Here is a 12794-nt window from a genome sequence, read left to right as displayed (position 1 = left end):
TATCTTATACAGTCGATCATTTGGTTTCGGTTCGCCTGACTCTGGATTTTTTGCAAAATGCAATGCGCGTAAGATAAGCAAATATCTGTCTCTGCTCATACTCATCGTTATTCCTTTATTTTCGAACAGCGGATCCCTCTTCCAGTAGTCTTGTAGTCGGGCACATTTGACATTACCCATATGTAATGAAATCCCCAGGAAGACAAGTATTTCTTCTATACTTACGGGTTTCCAATTACTAATTCTAGAGCCCTCTTGTGTATTTGCGCTCGCAAATATATTCCGTGCGTTATCATTTGTTTCGTCAACTATGAGCTGCAGTATGTCATCTGTAACCAGTAGCCTAAAGAAATCCATTGGCGTATTGCCAGCAGGCTTCATCAGCAAACATTCTGCTTTCGTAAACGGGTGATACTGCATCCCATGTGGTTCTTCATGCCACGTAACACCTGGTTTGCTTACCTCTGCGAGCGCTGGTTCTTTATCGTCGGCGATTTCCTCATCATCGTCGCCCGTATCGTCCGATTCCGAACTGTCACGAAACATACTGGACAGTTCTGCTTCCACACTGTCATCACTGTGGTCTGTTTCTGCAGTCTCCAAATGCCAGTCACCCTCATCTGGTTCGTCCTCTCTGAACTCTACATCACTATCTTCTAACACACGTAGTAACTCATGGTCAGTATATTGGTCACTCTTCCTACACTTTTTCGCGTTCGAAGGCCCCGGTGTCGGTTCATTCGCCGCCATTGCAAACAATGCACAACACAGACGACAAAAAACGAAAACACACAACTGCAGACAGGAACACGTTACGTGATATGTCGTTGGTTACTTGAACTAACACGAGTGCACAGCCAAACAAACTAAACTGAGAACTCTGCTAGTGAACGCGCCGCTTATATGCGTCAGCCGCAGCGAACATGTTGACGGCGTAGCGTAATGGTCAAGCGCATTGCTCACGAAACAGTCGACCTGGATTCAATCCCAGTTGCTTCCTAATTTTTTTCAATTGTTTTCATTCTTATTTTCCTTGGTTTCGTCAGATTTTGCAACTATTTACCGTAGAATTTAAATACATTCAAGTAGTATATTTATATAACTAGGCGAAAGTTTTAATGAAAATAAAGATTTTAAAGATTCTTGTGATTACGTGCGCTACTTTTTATTCATTACGACAGTAGAAGTTTTGCCATTTTTATGGTGACATATCATAGAAACATGTGAAACATATATGTTTCACTCTAGGCACATTTTATGAAGGCATTGTTTGAGCAGTTACATTTCTCTGCAACATGCTTCATTGGAAAGCACACTTAATTCAGGTTTTAAAACTAAGGTGTTTCCTCTAATAGTTTGGATGCAAACCAAGCGTACTAGATCATAGGGGTGTCCACAAGAGCACTGAATTGATGCAGCACGGTCGAATGTATTTTAATTGCATCTTCTCTTGATGATACCTCTCGCTGTTGTTGGAGTTATTCAGGGGCACTTTGTAATCTTTTAATTAGATTTTTGACTTGACGATAGAAATATACATCTACCGTAAATAACCGAACACTCTGAAGATACGAAGTAAAATAAAAATGAGAAAAAAAAATCAGGACGGACCTGGGATTGATCCCAAGTCGCCTGTTTCGTGAGCAATGCGCTTGACCATCACTCTACGCCAATAACGACGAATAGAGCGCTAAATAGGGTATAGCCTCCTATAGTGCTATCGGAACAACTTTCGAGAGCATGTTCTCCTTTCCTATGGCCAACTCAGGCGAAATATTTCGGGCACGTTATGTGGAGTCCCACCTCTTTCTAGAAACAATTCGGACGAAATCGGCGTGTCCCAGTTGGCGACCTCCCCTAGTGAGAACTCAGCTAGCGAGCGCACCGCTTATAAGTGTTACCCGCACTGGCTTGCTGATCGCGGCAACGCTTATGAGCGTCAGCCGCTCTGGCGTGTTGATCGCGGAAACGCTTATGAGCGTCAGCCGCTCTGGCGTGTTGATCGCGGAAACGCTTATAAGCGTCAGCCGCAGCGAACGTGTTAAGGGAATGCCCACATGCTATCATCTGTAGCGTATGGCATGGATCAACATATCAGCTTCAATCATAATCCATGAATAACAAGGACCTATCTGTTCATGCTACTCCACAACAGGACTCCATTCATCTCTCAATGGATCCATTACACCTCGCTAACATTGCACAGTATATCTAACATACACAGAATGGCAAGCATCCATCTTCAATTCACCATTGTTTGGGAGAGATACTGCTAACACACTGTATCCACTAGCACAAGCTACCACCACAACATTACTGAAAGGACAAGATGTCTCAGTCATATCGTCATTTGAGCCACTCTGATAATACTGCCACAGTAGTCCTCTTCCAGAAGATGGCTATCCAAAGAAGGAGATGTCATGCATTTTGTAACCAGCCCATGATGAGCCGGCCTGTCATGCCAAGCCCAGCCGCAAGCCACTACCACTGCCACGCCCTCCACAGCAGTCCTAACCAGTCTCCAGAACGTTTGTGACAATATGAAAGTCTCATTTTCATGTGACACTGTGACACTGAACACCCCACAGTTCTTATGTGACAATGTGCCTACAATTTCATATGAGGTTCATTTATAGTGTTGTGTCTGTATTTTTTTCTTTCAGACGACTTATTTTTTCATGTGTATTTTGTTCTTTGACTGATATGCCTAATTCACGTTGTCTGTTCGTGTAAAGATAGTTAAGATATGGTTGACTATCTGAACATTAAGACAGGTTGCAAGCAAGTATTATCACTGTATGATGAGCTGAAGAATATCTTTTCTAGCAGCTTCACAATTACGTCTGCAAACACACCATGTTTTCATAACCTCAAACATTTGGTACACTTTGTCATTTTATGTTGCTACTTTATCACTTTCTAGTAAATGTAGCTCACATATGAAAATATGGGTAGTCATGAGAAGTCAGTGTCCATTTGTATAAAATGTTATTTTAATGTTATACATGTATCGTTATTACTCCATGACATATTTGTATTTGATGCTATACATTTTCACTTTATTAACATTTGTTTAATTTTATGTTTAGCATATACTACAGACTATCACACATTTATTTTGAAGGGTTCGAAGGATAAACAAATTTAAATTTCCCTTCTTGTAACATTTCGTAGTTAATGTAAAATAGTTACGGCGATATAAGCTTGATGGTATAGTATATGTCAACATAGGATATATAGTGAGTGTGAATGGATCTTCAGTTGGGTCATACTCGTCGCTTCACTTGTAAGACGAAGCAGAGAACAACATGACAATAAGGGCAGAGTATCTTTTGGTTTACAACGTATTTACAACTGTAGCCTTGACAAAGGAGTGAAAGTTTGACTAGATGAGCGTTTCTGTACTCATTCTAATTTCAGTAATAATCACATAAATGCCTTCATATCACGGCCAGCTGAATAGGGAATGCACAAGATGGTCTCTCTTTGGGAAAATGTGTTTTCCTTTTATGTTTTATTCTGGTTGGCTGAGACACATTTCGTTTTACCCTCTGCTCAGCCTGTGATATTTGTGGTCTGATAGATTACCTTGTTGACCACACAGAGTAAAGAGTTTTTAAAGGAACACCTCCTACACAAAATATTTGTGCTAGCAGGGCGTAATGACACGTGACAAGCTCGTCAGCTAGCCTCTTTTAATTTTTTTTCACCTCTATCTGTACAAATGGAAGGGAGCTGAATCAGTTTAATGGGATTTGTGATATCACAGTGAGAGTAAGAACTGGTTTAACTTCTTAACCTCTCGTAGTGTAACACGGTTCTGGATACATTTGTTTTATGCGCTAACTTTGGCGTTGAGGAATGCAGTGAATGTGAGACAGGTGATTTATTGCAAGGTCCAGCGGAACAAGTAATGGGGGACTGTGGACATGCCAACTTTTGCATATACAGAGGTGGAAGAAATAGTAGATAGGGTACCCACCTCCTTGCCAGGGGATGGAGGTCTCCTTCTCATACGGAGAGCAGGCAGACTGGACATTATCCATTTATAGGACGGTTTGCGAGTGTTTTTGTTCCAGAAGACGGAACTCTTTCAGCGGGCGGTAGGCCTAGGAGCTTGAGTAGATAAGTATCTTGTGGCATTTCTAAAAACCGGACAAAACAGCACCGACCTACTTAAGGGATGGAAGCTGGAGCAGAGTCAGTTACTAGCCTTGTAGCAAGTTCTTTTACACTACACGAGACCTGTAATGCGAGACTAGCTGGTGGTTTAAACGAGCAATAATTGGAGTTTTAGTAGTGATGTCATGAGGACGTAAAGTTCGGTGGGAAGCTGTTTAGAAAAGTGGGTAAGAAATTCGATTCATTGGCTTGTTGGCATTTCATCTTTTGTGGACGCGAAACAGTCAAAGAAACATATACTCCATTGACGAAATCTAGTAACTATTAAGAGGATTGATGGTCACGCTTTGTTGACAGGCAGACAGGAGAAAGCTGCTGACAAGAGATTTGAAAAATTAGGACATGCATGTAAACAGTCGCAAAGCGCGAAGGGGTGCAAAAGTGGAGGAGTTCAGGGCAGAAGTCATGGACAGATGAGAGTGGCAAAGTTTTGGCTACATTCTCAAGTCGCGGAGTTGCTGTGTATCCACTCTGCTCAAGGTACATTGAAGATTGCAGTATACATCTGGTGTATCAGGACAAGTGAGAGTCTAGTTCAATTGCAAGATTGCTGTCACTGGCTCATATTCTTCAGTGCTTCCTCAGATCTCTGGAAGTCTCAGTTCCAGACAAACAATCATTGTGATCGTTGTTGTCGGGTTACTGTACATAGTCCACAGAATATATCTGAGATTCTATGAAACTACATCTCTTTCAGTAACTTTGCAAACTTAGAGCTATAGTTTGCAGTTCTCATAGTAAGGTTCATCTTTAAAGTTCTTGTCCACGTAATTGTGCTTTTTTGCATTACTACTCATTTGTCTTTTTTAATATCACATAGTGTTATTTAAATATTGAGTTTGTTACCACAACCATTTCCTTTAAATGATAGATATTATGTCAAACTATAACTCTACCTCTGCTATTGTAATTTAGTATGCTTATACCTAAATAACAGAAAAACCTGTCTCTGTATCGTCACGTATACTATACCCCAACAGAACCAATAGTCCTGTTAAGGAAAAAGCCGCGTATAACCCTCTTACTTAATTTTAGTTTAGTTTCGAAATAAAGGAAACTATGGGAGGATAGTCCTGGTAATAGGAAAAACTAATCAATAGAGTTACCCTTTTTACAGGATTTTACCGTGTGTTGTGTCTAATGGATAAGTAAAACAGACTATTTAATTCGTTTCCTAAGATTTTACCCAGTGGTTAAATAGAAACACAGTATGAGTGATATTATACTGAAGCTAGGACAACTCAGTACCAAGTTCATTTAGTGGTTTAAAACACGTATTAATGGTCGCCAGCCTTTCCAGGCAATGAAACACTGAAGTATTGAAAAAGCAGAAGTATGAGTTTTTGCCTACTTTCCTTCTACTGTTTAATATGGTTCTTGAAATTAATATCACCTCACGTAAACAATGTTAGTGCAGACACTGGAATTTCTTTTTGACTACTACACCCTTATACATTACGTTTTAAAAACAGAAAAAGCCCAGTAGATAACTTTAGGGAAGCTAAAAATAATTGGCCAGAGAGGAATATAGAATATCGTTTTCTATAATAAACAAACTTAAATACTAAAATACTTAGATACAAAAGCACACACTTTCTATACTGAGCATTTCACTTCAAGAAAAGTGGAATTTACTTTTAAAAGCTACTAACTCTGTATAGTCATTTACCAGACTCTAGTAACTTGGCTACCCTCTGGCTGAAATTTACGTAAGCAGACTTTTTACTATAACACTTTCCAGTTGTTAAGAAAACACAAAAACAATTTAAATCGTGCCTCTTTATATTAACTTGGCACTTCATAAGGTTGTAAAATAGGATACTCGGATTCATTAAACACCAGGAAGGAACCCTATATAGGTGTATGATTAGGATGAAATAACAGGGTGAACAACTTTCTTTAAAGTTCAAGAATGATTATTAAAACGCAGTTTAAATTAATGGTTCACACTGCACAAAAGTAAACTTACTATAAAAAAAAAGTCTTATCTGGTGGCTGTAGGCATGGGCGTGGCGAACAGTTATGGCGGCTACACTACCCACAATACAGCCTGCAAATCTCTTGCTGTATGGGTTTAATTTCTCTTCTTGACGTTGTGCAATTCTACATACATTAGCCCAACATCTCGCAGCTATGCCGTAAACCGTTTGCAGTCTCCATCCTAGACATTTTGTGCAAATTTGCAGGCAAGGCTTCTCCTGCTCCACAAAGGTGTTGCCTCAATTACTGCTGCCTAGTCACCAATTAACCCTTGCCACCTTTTTCACTCCCCAGAGCCATCTTCGTTTTAAACAAAAGCACACTGACTCTTACATAACACCTATTTCTTATATTATTGCTAAGCGTGACCATTTCTTAAATTGTGAAATTTACATCAACTTGAAAAATTTATACACACATATATTTTTAAATACGAAAGGTCATCAAAAAATTATTTAAAATAATACATAATTTACAAAGTATTTTACTTACATTACTTACATATAATGCAAAGAACTTCAATGTCCAGTATAGTGCACTTTACATATACAGAAAATTTAGTACCAATTTGCGAAAACTTAAAAGCAAACAAAATTATAAAAAATTTAAATCAACACAAACAAATATTGTTATAAATTCCTAACAAACAGAATCCCTGCTAGGGCAGATAAATTAAAACATTAGTAATTCTGTTGTGCACATTAAACTCATCACTGGATTCAGGGGTGTGCCTGATTCTTAATTAGTTTCAGATTCAGTTAGATTTCGCATTCTCATACACACAGAATTTTGCAAGTGGTGGTACAAACTGTAAGACCGCGCCATACTTTTTAAACCTACCTTTTTCTGAACAGAGTCTAGGGCTATTTTAAATGTTTCTTCACTACATCATTATAAAAAAAGTATATTTACACGCTGTGTGAATTATAAATAAACTTCACAGTACAGATACTTAGCTTCACAAAAAATTATGCTATCAGAGCACAAAACAAACTTGAACCACTTCACTCAGAAGCTAAAAGCGGCTATGCGTTAAGCCCAATCGACGGAAGGAGAGACAGCTAAAAACAGGGACTTTCTCTTGGAGAAATGGGCATAAAATACGCCATAAGGACAGCGGTGGTCCTGAACTAAAGACTAAATGTCCTCCGCCATATTGATAAGATGGATAAAAAGTAAAACGCTATCGACAGCCTATACGTCGTTAGCTAAAACGGCCGATAACTCAACGGCAAACATAAATGAGAACGTAAGTGGTTATAAAAAGGGCATTCCGTCAGGAAATGGGGAACCGTCAAACGTTGAGGGCAATGAGCACGAAGTGTCAGGTGATCACCACTTAAGAGATGGCGATGGCTAAAAAGACAGTTCCTAACACGCACCCTAGCTACAAATGATCTCCTCGCGGCGAGATGGCCGAGAGGAGACCGGCTAAGCTGCTGGGAGAGGTTTAGTTCCCCAGAGCTTGATCCCATGAAGGGAAGACCAGTGGTGATTCCAAAGTGACACCACCTGCTGATAGACGCCAACACAGAGATCATCGGAGGTAATAGAAGAACTAGCGGGCCTAGGTAGGAATACTGCAGCCTTGGCAGCAGTGTCAACGGCCTTGTTTCCCGTCAGACCGACGTGACTAGGGACCCACATAAACATCACAGTGGATCCATCAAGAGTGAGTAAGTGAAAGCTTTCCTGGACCACTTGCACTAAGGAACAGACGGTGTACAGCACACAGAGGCTCTGAAGAGCACTAAGAGAGTCGGAGCAGATGACACAATTGAAAAGCCTTTGTCGGTGGATGCATTGCGTGGCCTGATACAGGGCAATGAGCTCCGCTGTAAATACGAAGCAGTGTTCCGGAAGCCGATACCGAAAATCGTCGGTGCCAATGATGAAGGCACATCCGACACCACACTCAGTCCGAGTCAGTCAGTGTACACAAAGATACTATCGAGAAGTTCTGTGCGAAGGTCGAGAAACTTATGGCGATAGAGCGAGTCTGGAGTAGTGTCCTTAGGACGCGAATGAAGTACAAGGTGAATACGGGCCACCGTACGAAGCCAAGGTGGTGAAAGGTTCACATCCATTGGAAAGTGGCAGTTAGCGTGAAGTTAAGCTGCCGGAGCAATAGCCAAAAGCGAACTCCAGGAGGTAACAGAGGAGAGGGACGCCCCCCATACCGGCAATCAAAGGAGTCTTCGAAGAAAGAGGCATAGGATGGGTGGAAAGGCATGGCAGACAAGCAGCATGTGTATCGGCAGAGGAGAAAATCATGGCAGTATGACCGCGGTAGTTCGGGAGCTTCTGCACACAGTCTCTTGACTGGGCTATGTAAAAGGCCCCAGTGGCCAAAAGGATGGCACAATGGTGGATCGTACTGAGACGGTGTAAGATGGATGGACGAGCAGATGCATAAACTAAACACCCACAGTCTAGTTAGGAACAGACAAGGGACAGGTGTAAAAGGAGGAAGGTAGTCCGATCCCCTCCCCGGGAAGTACCACTAAGGACACTTAGGACACTGAGGGACTGCGTACAGTGGGCGACCAAGTGAGACATGTGGGAGGACCAAAAAAGTTTCCTATCGAGCATGAGCCCCAGGAATCTCGTAGTTTCAATGAACGGAAGAGCAACAGGTCCAAGATGTTACGATGATGGAAGAAACCCACTGCGCCACCAGAAGTTCATACAAACTGTTTTGTAAGTGGAAAAGCGAAAGCCATTGTCGATGCTCCACGAGTGAAAACGATCGAGATATCTCTGAAGACGCCGCTCAAGGAGACAAGTCCGTGGAGAACTGCAATAAACGGCAAAATCGTCAACTAAAAGAGAGCCGGAGATGCTTGGCAGAAGACAGACAATAATAGGGTTAATGGCGATAGCAAAGAGGACGACACTCAGGACGGGACCCCGAGGCACTACATTTTCCTGGATAAAGGAGTTTGACAAGGCAGAACCCACACGTATTTTTAAAACTCGGTCGGGGCATGCGGCCTCGGAAGCCCCACGTGTAGAGAGTAAGAAGGATGCTGTCCTCCAGCAGGTGTCGCAGGCTTTCTCCAAATCGAAAAACACGGCCACAGTCTTGTACTGCCACAGAAAAACATTCATGACACGGGTTGACAAAGTGACGACATGGTCAACTGCAGAACAGCGCCCTCGAAAACCACATTAAGCAGTGGTCAGTGAATTGGGAGACTCGAGCCACCATAGCAGTCGAGCATGAATCATGCATTCCATCAACTTGCAAACACAGCTGGTGAGATGAATGGGATGATAGCTGTAAGGAAGTTGCTTGTCCTTACCGGGATTAGGTATGGGTATGACAGTGGCTCCACGCCTGCATCTAGGAAACGTACCCTCTGCCCTGATGCGTTTGTATGTATGAAGGAGAAAGTGCTTGCCCACAAGAGAAAGGTTCTGCAACATCTGAATGTGAACATTGTCCGGCTCTGGGGTGGAGGATTAGGACGAAGTGAGTGTATAATAAAGTTCCCTGGTAATAAAAACGGCATTGTAGCAATCAAGACTGAACTGCCAGCCTTTGGTGTGATTTATTGTGAAACTAAAATTTAGCTGATTCCTTTTAGTACTAACGAGGATACTAGGTACAAAAAAGGAGTTCTGGTGCAGTGTGTGTCACGAGTAATGTCATCGAGGAGTCATAGGATTCCCCCTCCGCAACCCTCCCGCCTCTGACAAATGTCAATTTCCCTATACATAAAATGGCAAGAAATTCAAATTTTGGCAGTAAATTCAAAAATAACAACTGTTACTGGTATTATGTCTAGGGTTGCTGTCCTAAATATAGAATTAAAGATGGCGACCAGAGTACATTAACTCAGACCTGTGATACGAGCGCCGACCGGAGTGGCCGTGCGGTTCTAGGCGCTACAGCCTGGAGCCGAGCGACCGCTACGGTCGCCGGTTCGAACCCTGCCTCGGGCATGGATGTGTGTGATGTCCTTAGGTTAGTTAGGTTTAATTAGTTCTAAGTTCTAGGCGACTGATGACCTCAGAAGTTAAGTCGCATAGTGCTCAGAGCCATTTGTGATACGAGCACCAGACAAACTACGACGTAAGAATCCAGCTCAGACATATTGGGCTATTTATAACAGTTCTGAATTCTGGTATACAGTCCCAGAACTGGAATACGAGGACATACTACGATGTCACAATCCAGCTCAGACCTGTTTGGCTATTTATAACAGTGCGCAATTCTGATATATTACCCCAAAGGTGTAATACGAAGACAATCTAACTATGGTGGCAGTATCTTACTAAGAACTGTTTATAAGCTGTTGAATTCTGCGTTACTGGCCCAGCCTTGAGATACTGGCTCAGTCCTACTACAACATAAGCATTTAAGCAGTTGTTACCTTAAATTTAATGTCATACAGCGCAGTATCTTTTCAATTCTATTCAAATTAATTAAATTCAGTTCAATAACTGGGAGCTCTTACGACATCACAATTCAAACAGGCCCACTTTATAACTGCGTGTCGTCTAGCAGCAGCATCTGCATCTCATTTGTTTAAGAAAGCAACAGAAAAGGACCCTACTCCCTTGTGCCCCCAATGCCACCACCCATAACACCCTGCGATCAGCAACTGGAGCCAGGCAGTAGCATCAACAGCTAGGTCACAGATATTGAGAGTCTCATCATTGCTCTGGGATCGGGGCTGCCAACATCACTGGACGATCGCTGGGCCACAGTCTCTGTCACTTCTGGCCAGGCAGTGTAGTGGGACGCGAAACTGAAGCGTCACCCATCCACCAGTGTCAGCCCAGTTTGCAGGTGAATATAAGTTTAATTTAGTGTTTTGTTTATGTATTTTGTAATATTTGTAATGTTTGTGAATTATCTAAAGTTTTGTATTTATTTTTGTGTTTCATGTACGGAGAGGGCGGCGTAACGAACGGAGACAGCATCTTCACTGCCGGGACCACAGAGAAAATTGCTGGCCACTATACGTCGCGGGTCGACAGCCAAAGAGCAACAGAAGATCCTGAAACCGAGTTGTTGCGTCGTGCTTCTAAAAACTGAAAAAATAAGAATTTGTAATGTTTCTACAACAATGACGTCACAGAAAGTTTAATCATGTTGTAGATGTTCAGTCCTATCTTGTCAAGGCTCAGGTTCACGTCTATATGTAGTGTATATGAAGATAATAAACTAGTGTATACTACAAAAGTTTAAATACGTGTTCCGAGAATTTATTTATGAAGAATTGGTTCAAATGGCTCTGAGCACTATAGGACTCAACTGCTGTGGTCATAAGTCCCCTAGAACTTAGAACTATTTAAACCTAACTAACCTAAGGACATCACACACATCCATGCCCGAGGCAGGATTCGAACCTGCGACCGTAGCGGTCGTGCGGTTCCAGACTGTAGCGCCTTTAACCGCTCGGCCACTCCGACCGGCACTATGAAGAATTATATTAAGAAAGAAGGATTACTGATTTACTTGACAAGATTATTAATTTTTGACAACATTCATCGCGAGATTGAGTCTTAAAAGTTTTTTTTCCATGTGGCTTTAATATTTATTAAAGCAGATAACTTACATTAATATAATTTCTGAGAAGAAACAAACGACATCTAAATTGAAAAAAGTTTGCGCAAACCAGTTGGACTGAGTTACGTAATTCTGCGCATATGACTCAAAGGATGATGTTTTAATTACAGTTTCGTTCAAGAACCATTCAGAGACAACTTTAAAAAGAGTTTAAATAATTTTGAAATGTTTTGTAACTGACGTTGGTGACGAAGTCTGCACATGGTCATATGTCAAAAGAAAATCATTTATACAAAACTTACGTCGTTACACTACAGCAGCAGCCAGCACCACTCCAACTAGTAGGGCAATGCTGAACAAGTGTTTTCTGTGGGCACTCTTGCGCTTGATGTAGCGTTACAGCCAGATAGCTACTCTCATGTGACATCCCAGTAATGGGCACCTCGAGCGTGCTTCGTGCTCAGTTGACTCATTTTACTCATAGGAATACAATTACTAGCTGAGGCCGACCGTGTCATGCTCCATTGGTCAGTGCGTGTTACAAACCTGATAATTATTTGTCTCACCAACTTTCATTCCATAGATATATAGCCGACATCTTTCTTCTGTGTTATTTACTTAACAGTAATTTCAGTACTATTTGTAGCGGACACACGAAAATCTCACTTTTCAGGAATCTATACAAATATTCTGCGTGACTGACAAATTCTGGCGGCATCAGAGAAAGACAGTTAGTACTGACCATTCAGATTTGCTGATGAAAGAATACTTTGATTCAAAGCTAGTAGAAATCAGTCAGCAAATTAAGAAGCTTGAAGACATGATCGTACATTAATAGCGTTTCTGTTACACCATCATCCACCCTAAAAGTGATTTAAGTCGTATAAATGATCACTGTAGTGCAGCTGGTTTAGTCATAGATTCCACATTGACGTATGGCAACATGTCTATTCAGCACACACTATCTTCTATCCTAACAAATATTCTAATATTAGGCTCCTGTCCCTCACATACAGCTGCAATACAATGATCACAAACATTTTTCATGAAGTTACCAACACCGCATCACGAATATATATATATATATATATATATATATATATATATATAT

General features: G+C 41.4%; 1 protein-coding gene across 1 annotated transcript in view; it reads right to left on the bottom strand.

Annotated features, from left to right (window-relative positions):
• LOC124775381 (dentin sialophosphoprotein-like) overlaps window positions 1-750 on the bottom strand; it is a 28919-nt gene extending 28169 nt beyond the window's left edge. The window contains exon 1 of the mRNA XM_047250216.1: window positions 463-750. Coding sequence (XP_047106172.1) covers window positions 463-750 — 288 coding nt within the window. The remainder of the gene's footprint in view (window positions 1-462) is intronic.
• Between the last annotated feature and the right edge of the window lie 12044 nt (window positions 751-12794).

Source organism: Schistocerca piceifrons, chromosome 2 (assembly GCF_021461385.2).
Source record: "Schistocerca piceifrons isolate TAMUIC-IGC-003096 chromosome 2, iqSchPice1.1, whole genome shotgun sequence".
Lineage (NCBI taxonomy): Eukaryota > Metazoa > Arthropoda > Insecta > Orthoptera > Acrididae > Schistocerca > Schistocerca piceifrons.
The sequence above is the reverse complement of the archived record's forward strand: the minus strand, read 5'-3'. Positions and strand labels throughout refer to the sequence as shown.